This window comes from Sinohyriopsis cumingii, chromosome 1 (genome assembly GCF_028554795.1).
Source record: "Sinohyriopsis cumingii isolate HCF-2022 chromosome 1, ASM2855479v2, whole genome shotgun sequence".
NCBI classification, from domain to species: Eukaryota; Metazoa; Mollusca; class Bivalvia; order Unionida; family Unionidae; genus Sinohyriopsis; species Sinohyriopsis cumingii.
The window spans coordinates 109,351,479-109,373,689 of record NC_142961.1 but is presented as its reverse complement, the minus strand read 5'-3'; the positions used below and the strand labels follow the sequence as shown (position 1 = coordinate 109,373,689).

The window sequence follows — 22,211 nt, the reverse complement described above, 5'->3', positions numbered from 1 at the left end:
GCCATCATGATGTTGCTCGGCAGGATAACGAAAATGAAACCTCTTACAATAAAACAAAAGAATTTGCTTCGGCAAAAATATGTCCTATTTGCGACCAGGCGTTTATGACTCAAGATCAAGACAAATGCAAACTTAAATATACCATACCAGATTTCGTTCATGTTGTCGCACATAATTTCCGTGGATACGATTCACATATTATCGTAGAAGCCTTCGGCAACAAAGATATAACTAACCGCCCAAAATTCAATAACAGTGATAAAATAAAATGCATTCCAAACAATACAGAAAAGTATGTGACACTCGGAAAGTTGAGATTTATTGATAGTTTCCAGTTTATGGCCGCATTGTTAGACGAACTCGTGAAAGGATATGGAACGTTTGATAACTTGACTGATAATTTTGGTAACAAAGCAAATTTACTTAGAAGAAAAGGTATATTTCCATATGAATATCTTGATGACTGGGATAGATTTAATGAAACAAGTTTACCTGCCGGGAAAGATTTATTCTCAATTAAATCTTGAAAGTGTCAGCGATGACGACTGTGCTTACGCTCCGCAAATTAGGAACGATTTCGACTGTAAAACATTCGGAGATTATCATGACCTGTATCTGATCACATTTGGAAATTTCAGAGATGTAAGCGCTGATAACTACGGACATGACCAAGTATGGTATTACTCAGCACCAGGATTATCATGAGACGCATTACTTAAGCACAGTAAAATAAAAATGGAATTGCTGACGGATGCTTTGTTTCATAGAACGTGGAATCCGAGGTGGAATAAGCATTATAAAAAAGATACACGCAGCTGCAAATAACAAGTACATGACCAACTAAAATAAGACATTGCCGTCGTTTTTCACAGTTTATCTTCACGCGAATTTTCATAGTTTATCTTGACACTAATAATTTTAAGGGATATGCAATGTCTAAGCCGATGCCGTATGGCGGATTTCATTGTACAAGTCCAGAGCAGTGTTTCAAAGAAACGGATAAAACTGTACCTGCTAATATTGGTTATTTTGTTGATGTCGATCTTGACCATCCCGTTGATCTTCATGACACACATAACAATTTGTCCGGAGTCAATGCCGATCTTCTGTAATTTGCTATCAGAAAAAAACAGCAATATTACTCGTATAGAGCCAGCACCAGTGGTAAATCTGTTGTTAAAAAACTAGTACCAAATCTTCTTGACAAACGAAGATATATTCTGCATTATAAAAATCTCAAACAGGCGTTTGATCATGGTCTAATACTAAGAAAAGTTCATCGCGTGTTAAAGCCTAATCAGTCGCGTTGGATGAAAGATTATATCGACTCTAATACTAGAGCAAACTACAAACTTCTTTTAGCTCATGAACAACAGCTTTTCGGAAAGACCATGGAAAACATCAGAGTCAATACTGAGATCGTCAATAACGCTGATCGTCGTAATAAACTTGTAGCATCTGATAATTTTGTTAGCATGACAATTTCTTAATAAAAATCTTGTCGCTATACACAAGAGAAAAACAAACTTAAAGTTGAATAAACCAGTTTATGTCAGTATGGCAGTGCTTGAGACATCAAAGAAGTTAATGTACGACTTTCATTACAATTTTGTTACGGGTATGTGGCCCGATGCAGAGTTGCTATTTACAGATACTGACTCGTTGAAGTACAAGACGGAATCTGAAGATATTTACAAAGAATTTTATGAACACCAGGATCTGTTTAATGTTTCAGATTATTACGAATAATACTTCGATGACAATAAAACAGTAATAGGTAAAAAAAAAAGTAATAGGAAAGTTTAAAGATGAAGTTTCTATGAAAATTATAACGGAATTTATTGGATTACGTAGTAAAATGTATTGCTTTAATTATCAGATAATAAGGTAAAAAACGAGCCAAGGGTAAAAAAAAAAAAAAGGATTGTGGTCGGTGAGGTAATAGGATTTGATAATTATAAGTCGGTTTAATCGGTTTTAGTGGTCATGTTGAAATGATGGTAATAAAATCAAATTGTCTTAAAATTTAGATGGATGTTCTAATAAAATCTGGTCTTTGCAATTTCGATGATAAAAGATATTGCTCTGACGGAATTAATACAGTTACTTTGGGAGATCAAATATCTGATAGTGTTGATTTTAGCAAGGTCAAAGTAGATCTTTAAGATTGGTCGTTACAGTAAATCGCCAGCCATTTCATTAAAAAAAATTAGGATAGTAAAAATTGTGTGTGAAATATGAAATATAATGGAAGATATTACGGTGGAGGTTATAGACGAAGAGAATACCCTTTCAGGATAAGCATATGACGATTATACTTGACAACGAGAAGTATAGCACGCACTTCAAAAATAGAAACAAGATAAAGATGTCTCTTCTTTTGTAATGGTTATTCAGTATATTTTGATAAACTTTCTTTGACCGAGAGAGAGTTCATTAAAACTACTGACAATTTTTATAATCCAATATCGCAAAACAAATACACAAAAATTACAGTTAATGACGAGCTAAAAAATTGTTATGTTAATAAGACAATAGTTTCTCATGGAAACTATCAAAATGTTAGTACCTGTTCCCCTTATCAGGGGTAAAATCAATATGTACTTGTAAAATCAATAGGTACTTGTTCTGTCATGATGACGAGAGTTATATTATTGCAAAAGCCGAGATGTTAAAAGTATCTCGAGAAAGCTCCAGCATTTTGTGTAAAATATCAGATATGAAAATTGTTAGCAATCTCTAGCAATTTTGTCTGAAATATATCAGAAGTCTTATATAAGGGGGTGTCCTGGATCAAACCCTATTTTGTTTGATGACGGCAACGATTCAATGACATGTCCTGGATGAGTACACGATTATGAAATAGACGCTGTTGCCTCAACAAAGTTGTTTTCGTATCTGTTTTGACTAACTTGAGGGGGCTATGGAGGGGGAAGAATTATGTTGTCGTCAAGTTCAAAATAGGGTTTTGGACAAGAACACCCCCTTTAGAAGACGACTCCCATGTTGACACGATTTAAAGATGAGTGCTGTGTTGGCCATACTGGATATCAGTTTGTACTAACTCTTCATTAATTTTAAAGTAGACAGTGAAACCCCCACGTTGATATGACCATCCATTCAAAAGAGGTAGCAACAGCAAGATTTCCACTGTTGCAGTCACACTGGACATCTGAGCGGAACCATTTTCATTTTGGTCCAACTAGACATCATAAGAAGTCTTCTAGTGAAAACCCTAAGTCAATACGACTTTCCATTCAGGAGTAGTGATAAGATGCTTTTCACGATGGCTGCATTGGCAGCCATATTGGATATCAGTTAGGCACATTTTTCTTTGAGGCCAAAATTGAAAAGTCTTTTAGGTGGCGCTATACAGTTTCGCGTTTTCATAGGGTTAGGATTTTAAAGAAAAAGAATGTCCCCGGCTTTCCTCACTGGTTATACTGGCTATTTAAAAAAGACCTTGTATATCTTAGATATAATGCAAAGAACCTTTAATTCCCTTTATTTTGGTGTATGATTGATGGGTGTACTATGGGTTATAGAGTATACAGCTTGGCCTTACTTCAAATGTGCACCTTTCAAAAAGTGCTAGCTCTACTTGGTCATTTTCACTTCCTGAACTTCAGAGGTAAATTGTATAAAAAAGAGCCGATAACTTTTTTTAGATTTTATATATTTGGTAATTCATTCATTGCACTTTCAGAATCTGGTATTGTCTAGTCTGGCAAAATTCATTTTCCCTATTTTAATAGCTGCTATGTATAGTGTACTTTAGACTAATTCAGACTGATTTTTTAACACAAGGGAGCAGTCATTTTAGTTAGCAGTGTGCTTAAATCATGTAAAATTTCCAAAAGTACAATATCCAAAAGAAATATCATCCACATTACATTAATGTAGCATAGAGGTATGCAAACATTCTCTCCACTGTGCATGTTTTAAATGTGAACTACTTCACCTTACATACGTCACTCTCTCAAAAGTACATAGTATCTGGTGAGCGCCACCATTAAGAAGATGTAGGTATTATTTTTGTATGATTTAATTATGTTTATATGGCTGAAACATTTAAGTCGCAAGCATCAAAACAATCCTTATGAATAATTCTCCTGCCTTTTTCCCCACAGAACAGTATTTATGAGTATCAGAGTCTCTAACAAGTCCAGCCTCCCCCCACCCCGTTAAAAGTGAGCTATTTTAAGAATGCACATTACATTTTGTAAACATAGCAACCAATGTTATGCTGAATGACAGGAACATGAAACTAGCCAGAATTATTTCTGAGATATCAACAATGAATTTTACAATTAGAAAAGGGAGGTAACTCATCAGCTTCATAAAGGTCAAAGGTCAAAGTGTAAAATATTTGCCTATTGTTTAATATGGAAGAAGCGAATTCACTTTCTCTTCATTTATTTTTTTTATTTCATTGCAAATAAATGAAAAGAAACATTTTCACCATATATTTCTGTCACTTATTGCAACAGTTTTAAATTTAAGTCGACTATTCCTATATTCTAAATCTTCTAATTTCCCCATAATTAAGGTCACTACTCACACAAACATACCTCATGGCAAATTATGTAAGCAAGAGAAAAATGATCATAATTAGCTTATTTTCATGCTTAACATCAATATGAATGTACCATTTTATTCAGAACGTCATACATAATTATATGAAAATAAAAAAAAATAATTGCAAACATTTTTTTATTTTGTTTAAGGTGGCGCTATACAGTTTCGCGTTTTGCATAGGGTTAGGATTTTAAAGAAAAAATGTCCCGGGCTTTCCTCACTGGTTATACAGTCTATTTAAAAAAGACCTTGTATATCTTAGATATAATGCAAAGAATCTTTAATTCCCTTTATTTTGGTGTATGATTGATGGGTGTACTATGGGTTATAGAGTATACAGCTTGGCCTTACTTCAAATGTGCACCTTTCAAAAAAGTGCTAGCTCTACTTGGTCATTTTCACTTCCTGAACTTCAGAGGTAAATTGTATGAAAAAGAGCCGATAACTTTTTTAGATTTTATATATTTGGTAATTCATTCATTGCACTTTCAGAATCTGGTATTGTCTAGTCTGGCAAAATTCATTTTCCCTATTTTAATAGCTGCTATGTATAGTGCACTTTAGACTAATTCAGACTGATTTTTTAACACAAGGGAGCAGTCATTTTAGTTAGCAGTGTGCTTAAATCATGTAAAATTTCCAAAAGTACAATATCCAAAAGAAATATCATCCACATTACATTAATGTAGCATAGAGGTATGCAAACATTCTCTCCACTGTGCATGTTTTAAATGTGAACTACTTCACCTTACATACGTCACTCTCTCAAAAGTACATATTATCTGGTGAGCGCCACCTTAGTGAGAATCCCATGCTGCTATGACCATCCATTCTCAAGGATTATCGACACCTAAATATAATAGCTGTCACCCCACCCCCACCCCAACAAAAAACAAGAGTCCCAACAAGACTGATGCTCTACTCGCTGAAAATAATTGCCAGGATTTCAAGATAAGACCATTTCTTGCTTTTAAATCCGGATTATCAAAACCATCTATGACATTCTTCAGTGAAAAGATTTTCAAATTAGCAGCTGTGTTGGACATACTGAAGTAAACGTAGCACCATTTTCATATAGGACCAACACATCATCATAAGAAGTCGTCTAGTGTTAGTACGACATCCCGTTTTGGAGGTGCAATGATGAAAAAGATGGATCACATGGTGGCCATATTCGTTATCCGATAGCACCATTTCTATGCAATACCAACTAGATATCGTAAGACACATTCTGGTGAAAGCCATCCACAAATATTGGGACAACAAAGGCTCTGTTCATCATATTAAAAGTCGGACTGGCATCATTTTAATTTTTGACCAACAAGACATCAGAAGATGTCTTTCAGTGAAAACCCCATGCTGATATGACCATTAATGAAGGAGAAAGTGATAACATTTTTAATCTGGTCACTGTTGTAGGCAAACTGAATGTCAGAATGGCAACATTAGAACTGGACATCATAATATATTTTTGGTATTAAAAAAAACCATATGTTACAATCATTTATTAAAGGAGTAGTAGTAGTCACACTATTTTCAATATGGTCCCTATTTTGGTTATACTGGATTGATGCCATTTTCATTTACATCAAGTATACATCATAAGAAGTCTTCTGGTGAAAATCACAAGGCAATCCTACTTTTCAGTCTGGAGTAGTGGCAATAACAAGAATTTCAAAATGGCCATCGTGGCAGCCACCAGATCTGCACCATTTAAAACAAACTGAACACCATAATACGTCTTCTGGTGAAAACCCCATGACAATATTACTTTTCATTCAGAACGATTAGCAAAACATAGATTTCCAAGACGGATATTAGACTTGTACCATTTTCATTTTGAAACCAATTAGACATGAAAAGAAGTCTTTAAGTTAAATCCTTCATCGGGAGTATCAATAAGATGGTCAAAGTGGCAGCCATATGGGGCATCAGAGCAACTCCATTTTCAACGAGGACCAACAAAATGCGAGAAACCTTTTAGTGGAAACCCTGTGTTGACCATACACTCAAAAGTAATAACAAGATTTTAAAGATGGCCATAATACATGCACAAAGCATCAGATCAGCTCCATTTCATTTAGAACTAACTCGATATCACATGATATGTTGATATGACCATCCATTTACAAGTAGTGGTAAAATTTTCAGGATGACCAAAGTAGCTGCCATATTGGATATCTGAGAAGCACCATTTTCATTTAGGGCCAACTAGACAATGTGTGATGTTTCATGGTAATCATCAAAGTAGCTTCCCCTGAATAGCGACAACAAACTTGTGCTATCAGACATATGCATGACAAATAACAGACTACCCCACAAGACCTTTTGGTTCATCACACGTAGAGCAAACGATGAAAGACAAATATAGTTTTCCACAAACGATAAATTGATCTACGAATGAAGGTTACATATTTTGTAAACTTCTTATAATACAGAATGTTTGTTCATAACTGACTGAAATCAGTTTCTTTTTTGGTCACATCAGACAGACACAACAGACACAAATAAAGAACTAGATACATAACTAAAAACAAGCTTACTATCATTGAGAGTGACTATCTCTTAATCTGGCAATTCTTAGCACAAAAACAAGTAACAGGTTTAAGATCAAAGAAACAGCAGAATTACTATTTAGGCTACACTGAAAGTGGAATTTCAAAATTAACTAAGCTAGTAAAATATTAAACCAGACTTTTTTTTTTTTTCTATCCTCTTTAGACCAATAAATATTCCACTCAATGCCAGTCAAATATTCTTTACTGCAGTTTAACCCCCGACTTTACCCACTGGCTGTTGATGGATGCTACATGGATGACGGAGAAGACAATTGATGCAGGCAAGCAAGTTAAACATACCATGAAGTAAAAAATTCTGCAATTCAAGTTGAGTGTGCATTTTGTGCAAGTGGGGACAACTCATTTCCTTCACCTCAAAAGATATATTTGAGTCACAATGGAAGTAAAGGAGGTGGAGTGAGAATGACCTATATGCATATTAAAATATTGTCAGTGGTATGGATATGCAATTGTGAAGTGGACACCAATATGTATATATAAATTGTCATAATTATGGAATAACCGAGGAACAGGAACAGGGGTACCTATATTTGTATGTAAAAATTATATTTATAAACATGTATAGTTGTCCCACCTCACCTCTTCACTTCCATGGTCAATCCCTCTTGTTATGACCCTAAATCCCGATTGTCAAAGACTACCTCACAAAGACTTGATTTTCTGAACAAGTACACATCTTGCTAGAAATTCTTCATCACTTAAAAAATATATATCTCACATTATGGCATATTTGGAACTTGTGTATTTAGACAGTGCCGGTAGGGGTGACTGATAAACAGATTGTTAATGTGCTGTGTGAGTGTGTGTGTGATGGGGAAGGAAGGAAGGAAGGAAGGAAGGAAGGAAGGAATGAAGGAGGATAACCCAAAATTGTTGACAATATCATTACAAATAAAATGGATAATAGTTATGTTTCAAAATGGTCTCTCCAATATTTATTAACATTCTGTTGTGTCTACATGATTTGTTGTACAATACATATGGACATACAATCAAAATACTTGGAATAATAACTAAATGACAGACTGCTCTACTGTATTTTCTACACAATGTGAACACAATAACTTAAATTGGTGGATGACCAATCAAGAGCATCCCTAGGATGAAAATGGAGAAGTAGAAAATGTCCTGTACACCTACAATATTGCCATATCGTTTTGATTGTGTTGTCATAGTACATTGTACCTGTACAATCTGTGTACCTAGTTAACACCCTCTTTATTTTTTGAAACCCTGGCCAACACTGTGCAGACTTCAGAATCATGCTTCTATATACAAACACATGATGGCATATTATGTACAATTCTATGCAATAAATATTACACTGAAAAATATGCATGAATCTTGAAGAAAATAAATACATTATTAAAGTAGTGTATGTACGTACAACTCAGATCCATAACAAGTGAATGCATTTATTAAGGAAATGAATAGAATTTCTTAGAGACCTATGAATGAAATACACAGATATGTCATAATATAGTTTTTCTCACAAAACAGTAACCTATTATGGGTTACTGACATCAACCTTATGACACTAGTGTCAATGTTCTCTGCCTGTCAGTTCTTTTTACACCAAAATGCAAAACAATGAATTTAGAAATGAACTGAATGTAGATTAAAATCACACTGGAAGAGTGCTTAGCTTTTTGGATGGAGTTCAGTCTACACTGTACATTAATATAATTTCTAACAATCGTTCGATTCATTATAAGTGTGAGTACACTGCCCAGTTTGGTTATGAAAGATATGTGCACAGTTTTTTTATATAGCTGGGTTTGTAATTATGAATGGAAAAAAGACCACTGCTACAGTAGGCTATAGTCTGGTAAAGAACATGGAAGAGTGCCAAAGCAAATTTCTCCACTACCTGGCCGGCCGAGAATCTGTATAATTATTTTTTCCAAGAGGAAGTATTCAGAAAACTATGCATCAATCATAACTTCTTCATGAACAACAACAAAGCACCAGGTCTTTACATCTGAGCCATTTTACATTGAGGAAAAACTACACATAGAAACGTCAACGCAAGCAGTGAGAAGTCTACCACCTTCCAACAGGGATGGCCTCAGTGCCACGTGTTGGTCTAAAAGCAGAAAAATCTTACTATTTAAATATCTGCAATATGCCAAGATCTTTCCTTTATTCCCCAAGTAAAGTTAAACTATAACCACTGAGAAGCAGAGGTGTGTCCAGAAAAAAAAAAAAATATATATATATATATATATATATATATATATATATATATATATATATATATATATATATATATATATATATATAAAATGACCTGAAATGCATCATGACTGAATGCTCATGTAAAAAATAAATACATGAAAATAATGTTTAATGGCTAATTAGACATACTGGCTTGACAATCGCTAAAGTCCAGTGACCTGCATTGATTAACAAATGGGTTGTTTATGACTACTGGATTTTATGACCCAAAACAAATGTACCCCCCCACCCCCCAAACCCTTTTGATGATTATGTAACTTTTTATGTTAGGAGTACATCACAAAAATACAAATAATAATATACATGTTCCAAATAAAACAAGTGTCAATGTAACTTAAACAGGCAAGTCTGCTCAGTGTAGACCAGATTATGATCTAATCCAACAGCATTTTCTTGTGTATAAAATGCAACAAACTGCAGATTGTATAGACTCAGATCGATCATTGCAAAATGCAACAACAGATGAAGTGTATGCTGTTCATATGAAATTATGAGCAGATTGAATGGCACAAACCTAATCTGCTGGTACATAGTGTTGATGAGAAACCTGGATCGAAACCATCTGTAATTGGTTACATGTTATATACAGGTATTCATTATTCTGTTGTTCTGGTGAAAACTAGACAAGCAGTACAGTGAATGAGAAAGGATGATACTAGCATTTTTAACCGGAACATTGTTACCATCATAATATTTGGCTATTTAAAAATAACAATTAAACAAGTGTGGGTTTTCTCTTTGCAACTTACAAAGCAATAATATTCACACACACAAAACGCCCTTGTAATATGATCAATACAACTGGCACCGCTGTAGTTGATAGAACATGAGGATATACAGGTACGAGTTTTTGCACACCTTTCTTGCTACTAATGAAATTAGGTTTCAAGTCTAGAAAAGACAAAAAGTACATATTCTGAAGCTCCATGGTATAACTTAACAATACCAACCACTTTAAAAATAGTACAGTCACTATGTAATAATAGGCTAATACTATGCAAGTACTGTCTGATATCTCATTATTTTAGTTATTTAAGCAAATGTCCAATGAGCTTGCACATCACCGAAGCAAAAAACTTGTCTACCTGAAATACCATACAGTAGTGATGCAATAACCTGTTTATTACACAATGTAATGTTTCATTAGAATCAGTTTCCAAATCTTTTAACATTAGTATCAATTTCCAAATCTTTTAACATTAGTATCAATTTCCAGGTCTTTTAACATTAGTATCAATTTCCAGGTCTTTTAACATTAGTACAATGCAAACCTTCAAATAAATGTGCTCTTCTTAATACCTTCTCATCATGGAGGGCATAATAATGTACAATGCTGCAGACCACTGGACCATGCATATGTGGAAAATATTGTTCATTTAACTATTGTGTTAACTTTCTGGGACAAAACTGGAGTGTATAATAAATTAGTACCACAATGGAACAGTACAGGCTGTGTCATCTAAACTTGTCTGTACATAACGTGCATGAAGATTAGGATCAATTAAATTAGTTAACAAACAGCACAGAACCCTGATATGCCAGTACATTCTGCAATGACAGACCTGGTCCCATGCTGCTTGCAGTTCAATGTGCAATATATACAGGTAAATAGAGTAAATGATTTTTTTCTCTATTTGGCCACAAAAAAAAATGCTGCACATCAGTATATAATTATATTACTTCTTGATACATTGGTCAAAAGAAGAGATACAAGACAGCCCGACCCCCCCACAATACAACTGCCTAAGACTCTACTTGGGTTGAAAGTATGCTCTTCATTTTGTAGGCATAAGCATGTCTAAGTAAGGCTCATTCTTTTAGTTAACTAGGATCTTACTTTTTTCAGGACACGCACACGACTGAAAAGTATTGAATAAATCCTACTCCTCTAATCTGGCTACAATTATCAAAAGTTATCAATAACAAAAAAATAAAATAAAATAACCCAGTGACACAAATACAAACTCCTGCAAAATTATGTCATTTCACCATTCCTCAATACCTTATTAATACTGGCATTTAGTTTTCTTTACATGATATATATCATGGATGCACACCCATTTAAGAGCAGTGCAGACCCATTTAAGGGCAGTGTAGACCCATTTAAGGGCAGTGTAGACCCTGATCAACAAGTGCATGCAAAGAAGAGCTAGACTAAATATTCTCAAGTCATTTTTGAGACTGAAATGAGCTCAAGCTCAAACCCCAAAATATGATTTATTATTTAGTACTTTAAGTGGGGACTGCAAAAAAAACAAACAACTAATACATGTAAAGCACAAACATATACCCCCGACTGTGGTAATGCCAAGAGATGACTAAATCTAGGGAAAAAGAAAGATAACTTTCTGTTTATCAGAAGTGGCATGGGGTATCCAACTTGAATTGAGCTGGGGTTTCTTTTCTCCAGACCCCCAATAACTACTTGGAGAAGGGAATAATGTTCTACAACTGGGGACTAGCACTATCAAAAGATGTAGCAAAGTAATAATAGAAGGTGATGTAACAGTTCTAATAAAGACGGTAATGACAGTTCTCTCCGTGTACCTTCATTCTAATCAAAGTTGTTGCAAAATTCAAATGTTTTTGGAATCTGAGCTTGATTATGAGTTTTATTCTCAAAAAACTTTGAGAACTATTGGGCCAGGCACTTTGTTTGGTTCACATCTTACAAATGCTACTGGCAAAGTATTTTGTAGTGCTGGAATTCTGACAAATGTATCATAACAAAAAACTGTAGTTGTTTAAAAAAATAATCCATCCATTCAAATTTACACAAAAATCTGCATTCAATAAATACTGCCATTCTCTCCCTTGTGAAACACATAGCTTATCAAGCCATCACCTGCAGTGGCACTGGTTTTATAAAAAGGATGACTATGTGAGTGGGGGACTGCATATTAAAACATATTTTTGTTTTGTCTGGAAAAGTGGCCCTTTCTCGAGATAAGCATTTTAAAAGTGTGAACAAGTAAATACTGTTATCATATCTGTTTTATCATAAAGTTTTATCAACTTGTTTCACTCATTTACCCATCGTACATGCACCATGCAACATTATTTCTGACCCAAGGAAAATCAATTCCTGTAGTAAACGTTTCGACAGGTCTCCTATAATGAGACTACAAAAATAAAATAAAAAAACAAAGTACTATTTGCTCTCTTAATGAGTATTCTGAGGGAATTTTATTATTTTCCTGCAGTCTCTTATGTAGGTAAATTAACATCAGAATATACAATTAGAGATTCTGATGAGGTGGATACAAGGATTTATGAACCAAAATCAAAACTCAGTTTTTGTTCTATCACCGTATAAACTCGCATATAAGCTGAACAATTTAGGAAAAAATAAAGGCCTGGAAGAAGGGGGTGGTCAGCTTATCCACGGGACAATGTCTAAACTTTACTGTTTTTAGGTCTTTTTGTTGACTACTGTAATGGCTGTAAATCTTGGGACATGAAACTATTTTTTTCTCCATGTCCTAAGACATAGGCATGTAAAAAAAAGAATATGATTGATTTTGTCATTATTTTGCTTGTGCATATTTTCTGATTTCTCCAACACAAAGTTAAATAAAGGTAAATACAGACTTCATAATTTGTGTGCTGTTTGAGTTTACCAGGAAGACCATGCTGAACTATAATGTACAGTACTTATACAGTGCAAAGCGTGCATAGTGTCACTTAAATCCTTACTTATTTCCAAACATATTAGATGCAGAGTTTTCTTTATTCATCGTTTTGACCAAATTGCATTCTTCCAGATATCATTTCAGCTAGTCCTTAATAGCCGTTTCATTTACGTTGAATCACGTGCTCACGAGTTACTCATTTTCAATGATATAAGCTATCCTACAAACTGAGGTAATATTTTTAAAAAGGTACGCACGTTTAGTTGTACAAGGCACATAACCATCATAATTACATGTTCAAAAAGAGAGGTAATAATGAAGGCTAAAATTCTCATAGAGATCAACATCAATTAATTTTAGTTTCATATTTATAACTGAACAAACATAACTTTCCACACAATGGAAAGCTTGACGTTTCGGCATCTTCTATGTTGATAGTTGGTGAATTTCTTTCATTTTGCGATGGAAGTACAGGTCAGATAATCATTAAAACTCTGAAACTAGTTTGTGACAACAGAATTTTGACTGGTAACTATACAAGTACACTGTTGTGTAATTGCCTTTTATTCCTTAATATTAGCACGATTACCGTAGTTTTGTAAAATGGGGTCAAAGGCATATCTATGAACTTTTCAAAAGCCAAGCAGGGAGACTGGATAAAAAAATTAGAGTTTAGGACCTAAAATCGGGAGGTACTTTTGTGGCATTTTTTAAGCCTTGTTTTCACTAAATATTGACTAAATATCTTCCTGGTCATATATGCGTGCAATTCGCAAGACAGTTTCTCCCTGTGATGTGCCCTATTTTCACATTCTGGTCAGCTGTGGTCAAACTCCACAACAGCTAAAGATTAGTTTTAAATAAACAAGCAAGAAAGCCATTGCAACTAATTAAAAGTTAATCCTTATCCATGCAACTATTTTGTGAAAACGATTGGCCCTCCGCCGTAATTCAAAGAAACCAAGTTCTACACTATTGTGTGTTACGCAAGCACCAGCAATTGATTTGCAAAAAAAGGATTCCCAATTTTGTTCAACTAAAGGTATCAAAATAGCCAGCCTCATGGTACCGTACATGTGGCAACTATTTTCCCCTCTTTGTATATCCATCCTTATTCCCTTATCGTCAACTCGTAAAGCATCGAGTATTGTTTATTATAAAACATGTATTATGAATTAGTTTTTTGAGGACACATTTGCTGTGTGGGGTACGTATTTTCATTCCTTCTTTTAACAATGGTAATTATCATTGGTATATATGATATGAAAATGCCTGGTGTTCACTCGTGCAAGTTTCTTTCGTGGAAATGGCGCTATAGCAGATGGAGTTAAAATTTGTAGTGATCATTCTTGGGATTGAAATTAATTTAGGACAATTTTATTGCTGTGGTTTACTTTTTTGTTCTGGTCTTTTTTTTTTTTTTTTTTAAATTATTGTAGAGGTAAAAAAAATCATTAATTTACGAGAATATTTAAACCTAACATTCTATTTACTGAAGAAGCGAATTCTTTATAGTAATTATTTCGTCACAACATTAATTCACAGGTGATACAACAGAATATGTAGGACTTTTCTTGTTTAAAAGAAATGAAAATCGAAAACATAATGTAATAATTGGGAGTTCTCTGCAAAAATTGGAACATATTATGAAATTTGGAGGTAGGCATGGAGCGACCCCAAAAATCAGGAGTTTTTCCTCCTCCCGGCATGAAAGTTGACAGGCATGGTGTAAGGTCGCTTACATCAAAGCAAACTACATCTCAGCTTTTAGGGTATTAGCATCGAACCGTATTGTTTGTTTGTTGTGTTGTCATACTGGGATTACATTTTAATGAGTTAGGTATTTACAATTTCAAAGCAATGTAAAAACGTAATTACCGATGCACTGATATAAAATGTCCTTCGCAATAATGCATAAACAAACAATAATAGAGTCAAAAGGGAGAGGTAATGTTACAGCAACTTGCGAATGCTAAATTCTTGTCATCGTTCGATCAAATTATACACAAATCTAAATTAGGCAGAAACAACAGGAAAACAGAAAATTAAATTACATTTCACACACGTATATACCATTTCTTTTTAATAATCATTCACGCCAACCTTGAGATAAGTATACATGTAATTTTTTAAAATATAACTTTGCCTAAATAAGTGCACCTTGAGATGTCTCAGAGTTGTAGGTCGGTTTATATGCGGGTCATGCAATTTTTAGTGTTTATACCTGTTCAGTTGGGGGGGGTCGGCTTATACATGAACAGGCTTATATGCAAGTATATACGGTATATAATTTTTAACTTCCCCAAATTTTTTCACTGCTTTAATAGCATTAAAGAGAACACCCAAGTTTTGTCTTCAGAAGTCAGTGTCTGACATCATCTGACCTATGACATTATGAGTCAACTGAATGACAGTTGGGACTCCAATCCTTTTGAAATATTGCATCACCCTCACAGGCTCATGCAAGTCTGCTATGTTTTAGCAAAGACATCTTCTGGCAATTTAACCAATTAAAGCACAGAATAATGAGCAGCCATGTGACAAATTTTCTGAAAAGACTAACGTTGTTAACAATCAACCATTCCAACTGATAAAATACACAGCATGCCATAAAGAAAATCACAGCAGAAACACTGGCATGTTAAAACAAGTCAAGATATTCTTCAAAATCAAAGCTGTACAGTTAGTTTCTTTAATGTGCTGTTCCTGGAGTCGTATAAATGTACAACGTTATATGCAATACTATGTTATATTGATGCATTACACTGAGAAATTACCATATTAGGAAACATTATGTGTCAAAATCTTGCACCATGCTAAGTTCAAAAGGTTCAAGCAGCCTGGAAAATCCAGCTGTTTAAGTGTTGAGACGAGTTGTCATGGAGTAATGTTCTGAGGTAGTAGCCAACTGATGTCTTCTTGCTGGTTAAGCAAAATTTATACATTAAATAAATAATACTCCAGAGATGCCATCAGGAATTCTAACAAAGAGAAGGACACGATTTTGAGATCAAGATCATTATTTATATCATGTCCACATTTGAAAGAAGACAATTCATTCATAAGCAGAAAGAGATTATGCAATTTGCTTCCCCATTATATTTTTCAAGAGTATTTAACTTTCTGAAAATCGATTTTCTACATTATTACGGGTTCACAAATTTGCATTGGCCAATGTGTACTTTTTGGTGCTACAGTTAGTTAACTATTCCAAAAAGTATAGAAAACAGTGTCTGGATACGAGGCATTCATATATTAATTGCTGAATGAGTATTTAAAATTTAATTAAATTTAAATAGGGTGAAGATCATATTTTCCTTGTCTGGTACATCAAGTATACACTGTTTATTGTGCTTGCAACAAATATTGACAGAAAAGGCCTGACAGAGGCCTGTAAGGTGAATTTGTGGCAGGCTACAAGTAGCTAGTAATTTTCCATAGTGCAGTCACCATCTATAAACTCTGCTTTTCATTCACACCACTGAAAATATTATCTATCTTGTAAAAACAATTTTATTTTAGCATTATCTGAAAAGACTTTTCATGAGCTGTAATCATGTCATCTAACACCAGTCTCTTCATTAACATTATCATACAATGAGGTAATCAGTGACATATTAAAGATCATGTAACTTTGGGCTGTGCAGTTTAATTGGTTTCACAAAATTGTCCTCATCCTTTAAAAGACAACTTTTTCTTAAAGATTTGTGATAAACTATTTGGTGTTTCCTTGTATACAAAGCTACATCCAACAATTAACTAACTAAGATCTTGAGAAGTCATTACATAATGTACTGGTAGATCAGGCCCTGGTGTCAGAAAAATTCTCTTAATTTCTCCTCAAACTCAGATTTTACATAATCTTACTTGTCATTCTTCAGAAAATATCAATATAGAGGTAGAGGTACCACAGGGAATGCAAAAGCCCTTTTTTGGATTTATTAAATTCAACGGAGAAACATTTTCATACAAAAAAAAACCGGGAGAAATTACACAAGTTTGAGGAAATCCTTAAACACCCCCCCCCATGTTTTTCCAAGGAAAATTCAAGATACTGTAAAAAAATAAAAATAAACCCTGATGTCTGCTGAACAACCTGTAGAATAATTATAGTTATCAACCAAGCAAAAAGATATTAAAAATATCTTAACCTGTTGAGGAAAATCTGAGATTGAAATGAAAAATTGAGATTGAAATGAAAATTCGAGATTGAAATGAAACTGTGGCAAGGTCGTATATGCTAGAAACTTTTCGAGGAACAGAAATCAAGCTGAAGCTTAATATGATAATAAATCATGGAAATCCAGTTGTCTATTAGAGGGAGAAAAAAAAACAGACCCAGAATAATGGAATCTGGATATCGAATAAAATGATCAAAGAAAAACTGACTCACAGAATCAGAACACCTAATAGATGGACCCAAGAAAAACTGAATCAAGGAAGCCAGACATCGAATACAGGGACCAAACAAAAAGTGAATCATGGAATCTGGACATCCAATAAAGTGCCAGGATTTTAGCTGTATTTTCCTTTCAAGTCACTGACTAACCATTTTGGAACCTGAAGCTTGAGATCTCATTTTTTGCCCACAAAAAGTTTAAACAGTACTCAGCTTATAGCACCAACAGCAAAGACCATAATCTGCGGATGTACTATGCAATGACTATCACAGATAAGTATGCATCATGAACAAATGAATATGCCAATGAAGTAATTCTGATGACGTTTTTTTCCTGTCCTCAGCAATGTTCTATTAACAGTCTTTAAAATATCAGTGGCACTCCAACGTGGATAGATCCCTGGTTGATTCTTTGTTGCTTTCGAAAGATCAAATGTGTCAACCCTAAAATAGTGTCTAAAAAGAAAAAAAAAGAATGAAAGTAAAAAAAATTAAACAAATTAGTAGAAGAAATGGGAGGTAAAAGTTTGGTGTATACAAAGATAAAATGACATAAAAAGAAAGGCGTTGCTTTTACCTGTTGCTAAATCAGCTTTTTTTTCCTCAAGAAAAATTCTAACAGCACCATTTAAAAAAAAAATCAAGCTCCAGAAAAATGTTATGTTCATCTCCTGACTTTAAATGAAATTGTGAATAGAAAGATTTTTAAAAAAATAGTATAACAGAACCTCATTTACCAAAACTTTGTTAACCTAAATTTTTGTAATCAAGTTTTCTGAATGTGCAGACATTGCACCCAAACTTCAAAGATACTAACTTGGAACAAAAACAATAACACACCCCATGAAGGTGATTTAAATGAAATCCCCAAACCAAATCCATATCTGCCATGTCTTTCTTATTTCGTAAGGACTTGAGGTACACATGGTTCTATAGTATAAACTCTTACATTATTTCTTTTTTATAAAAAAGAGAGTTAATGGATTAAACATCAGGAAAGGCAACTCTTGAATTCATAAATTGCACACTAATGCATCAAATACAAGACGACAGCATTTAAACTGACAGTAACATACAATTTAGTGGCAAATCATTAATCAATACAAAATTATCTGCTTGTATAATGACCAAAAACATGAAGCATTGTGGAAAAGGGAGACAATGTGTCCAAACACTCTCCAAATAATTATACTATTTCCCAGACAAATAAAAAAACAATCTTTCTGAAACACTGTTGACATAGAAGTTTTCCACACATTTTAAGTACAATATATTTCTATTTCATATTGTCCTTACTGTGTAATACACACCTCCAATTAGAATCAGTACAGATTTGTAACTGCTGGCACATTATGTAATTTCAGACATCAGTTTACTACTCACAACTGGGTAGATGTTAAAAACACGAAGAAAAAAAAAAGGTTCTCTAGCACACAAGTTAGAGACAGTGATATGCCCAATGCTTTACACTATAACTCACAGAATATGTTACACTTTCATCCAACACTTGTTTACAGCATGGCAAAAGTAATTAATGCACTTGCCAGTGCACAATGAATTAAAATTATGACATCTGAATTAAAAATTAAGTGTCAAATGTCAAATCTCATGATACAAACCATGTCTACACAGATTACAATCTTCATGAAATGCCCACTTTCTAGCATAGATTGTTTCCAACTTCAAATAATTTCTTTTTAGTTTCTCTAATACTTGCTGATAATAAATAGATTTAGTCTAACATATCTGCCATTTTATATGGACCAAACGGCATGCACTATGGACCCAGACCTGCTGACATATAAAACTTCAGTAGATCGGAGTCATGTTGGCAACTCTTTCAAGACTGAAAGCAAACAGTACTGCCCCATATCTGCCATCTCATTATACATTGGTTCCTCGTTACAATCAGCAGTAGCCTGATCTGCCAGCACGTTAATCAGGAGTTCCTTGCATTAATCTTTTTCAGGCAGCCATAAGAGAACCATGTTATAGGAAATGTCATCTTTAACGGAGTTAAATTATATGGAAAACAGAATCCAATTTGTATAATAGACTCCATGACCATACCTGTGCTACATCAGCAACAATGTCATACCAAGGCGTTTTACAGTGTGGGACCACTGTACAAGTTTAGATGTTGTCTATTCTGCTCATAGCTGTAGGCAAGTTAAAACTCGCATGTGTAGTGACTCAATGTTGACATAGAAAAAAGCATACTGAGTAACAGTTTATGTGTAACCACAGATACAGTTGCCAGTGTAAACTACCAATTGTTTTCTCCAATAAAGCCACACTCCAAAATTTATCAGAATAGTGAAGCCAATGCCAAAACACTTAACTACAGTATCTATTAACAGTAACGACAATACAAGTAAAATAGTGGGCACTGTAATGCCATGGATTCAGATGCGAGTGAGACAATACACTAGCCGAAAAGGATATAAATACTGTAATGACAATGGCACTCAGTCAAGATGATGAAAAGGGAAATGTAAATGTAAATAAAAATCTGTACCATGTTCACCTGAAATGTTTTGTCACTCGAATAGGTTTTTCTCATTATTTATTTCTTTTAAACCAAGTCATTTTAATGCCCACATCTGACAAAAATGTATCAACATCTTTTATAGTTACCATTTTATTGCCAATTTCAATATTTAATAAATTTTAGCAAGCTGCAGATTTCCAAGCAGTTTATTCCGTGACACAATCATTTGTATCAGGATTGGTGGTAGTGGTGATGGGGCTGGGGGTAGAGTGATTAAGGATGAACATTAGGCAAGGAACCGGACAACAAAGTGCTAATACAATGTACAGTAACATGTCCATCATACAGACATACTTATTAGAGACAAGCACAATGTACAGGAAATTGGTCATCTGGAGAGAATATGAATTTATACAGAATATGCTGTGTAATTTAGACAATGTTGTCGGCATGTATGATTCACAAGTTCCTGTAATACCTCAGATACATGTAAACAATATCTCTAACAGCAGTTAGCCATTACTTGAAGAGAGATGCAAAATGCATACTAACTGTGAACACCTTGGCAGCAAGTGAAGAATTCCAAATTTTTAATTTGCTTCAGAAGAAAATAATTTTGCAGTAACAACTTTTATATATTAAATCAGAATATTAATGAACTAAGCCGACACTCTACAGAAAATATCTCTTGCTATGATTTCTGTCATTTATACCAAAGACCTGAGCTAGAATGTGGACATTTCACAACAATGGATATGAACTAAATAATCTAGAATGCATGATACCATGGACAATCTTTGTACAAATTTTGTCAAAAATAACATTTTTTTCATTTTCATAATTCAATGTTCCATTAAAAGAAAATAAACAGAAACTCCCACAGAACATACAAGAAATTACAATAATATCAGGCAAGTGCCATTTTTTTTTATCAACAATACATACAAATCAAATGACCCTTGCAAGTTCTACACGAACTTGTACAGGATCCTTTCTCACCTTTCAGGAACTTCAAATATGGCTCTCTTTAGCAAATGAAAATGACTGCTTATGAAAAATTGTAAGACGTATGGTTATATTTTTTTAAAATAAACTTTATTAGAACAGTATATCTAGCAGAGAATTAAACATGATCTTGCATTAAAACTGAACTGTCGGAAACAGGTAGCAAGTCTGAAAATTTAACAACTTTATGAATAGCTTTATTATGGAATATCCCCTCAACGGTCCTGAAATTTATCTCCCACAAATGACAAGATTTTACTGTACTTTTACAGTCATCATTTTCCTTAGCAAATGATACAGATCCAAGCAGATTTTACTAAAGCATGGCTGCTTATTTAAGGTTTTATCCAGGTTTGTTTTCGATGCTCTATCTACAAACATAAACCAAAAAACAGATGAAATTTTAAAGACCGATTTGAAATGACGGCGGTTCTTCACTAAAAATAACCTCAAATTTGCCATCTTTGAATACAGTCCCCAACAGTATTAACCCCACAGTCCCTCACAACAAATCCCCTCAGTATAGCAGCCCACACTATAATTTCCCTCGGTATAGCGCAGCTTCTCCTAAAACACAAGCTTTGCTACAGATCCCACTTTTGGGGCGAGTCTAGTTTTGATATTGTCCTACCTCAGTATTACTTTTATAGCTCCCCAGAAAAGTGATCGAATATGGATCCACTAAATATTCCTAGAGTAATGTTACTAAAATACCACAGTGAGTGTGGTTTGACTGTAATCAATACAACCAAAGAAGATGCAAAAAAAACACTTGGGTGTCTTTATGAGAGATTTTGTAGGTGATTGGTTAGGTAGGAGATCAATGGTATTGCAAGTATGTCAAAACATCAAGTCTTATCATTATAAGAGCCCTGCCAAGAAACAAAAGAAATTGAGTTATTCACATTGAGCAAGTCTTGATTTTTAACATATAAAGGTGGAAAAGACATGAAATATGTCAAACAGTTGCACAGTTCAGACTGAACTCTGCATTATCCAAAGTGTCCAACAAAGAACTGCAGTTTTACATTGGTAAGTAACAACCAATCGGATCCAAAACATTTCTTATAGTTCGGCTTTCCTGATGCGATGAAAAAGACACTGAAACAAATTTCTCTTTCAATTCTTTCTGATATGGTTGTGTTGAAGAGTATCAACAATATGTGGGACATGAAAAATGGTTTAATGAATTTTTCTGTAAAACAAAAACCCAGTCTTCTTCACTTTCCATCTGTCAATTCCCAAGGGATGATATCATTTCTGAATATGGTGGGACCTATGAAAGAAAC

The 22,211-nt window shown here is 34.1% G+C and overlaps 1 protein-coding gene across 3 annotated transcripts in view; it reads right to left on the bottom strand.

The window, feature by feature from the left end:
* Positions 1-8,064: 8,064 nt before the first annotated feature.
* Positions 8,065-22,211, bottom strand: part of LOC149807575 (single-stranded DNA-binding protein 2-like) — a 202,057-nt gene continuing 187,910 nt past the window's right edge. The window contains exon 22 of one of the 3 annotated variants that reach the window (XM_089968132.1): positions 8,065-22,210. In XM_089968132.1, the coding sequence (XP_089824258.1) occupies positions 22,199-22,210 (12 nt within the window). In that variant the 3' untranslated portion in view covers positions 8,065-22,198. The remainder of the gene's footprint in view (position 22,211) is intronic. The other 2 variants (XM_089968104.1, XM_089968144.1) reach the window with 2 other exon arrangements.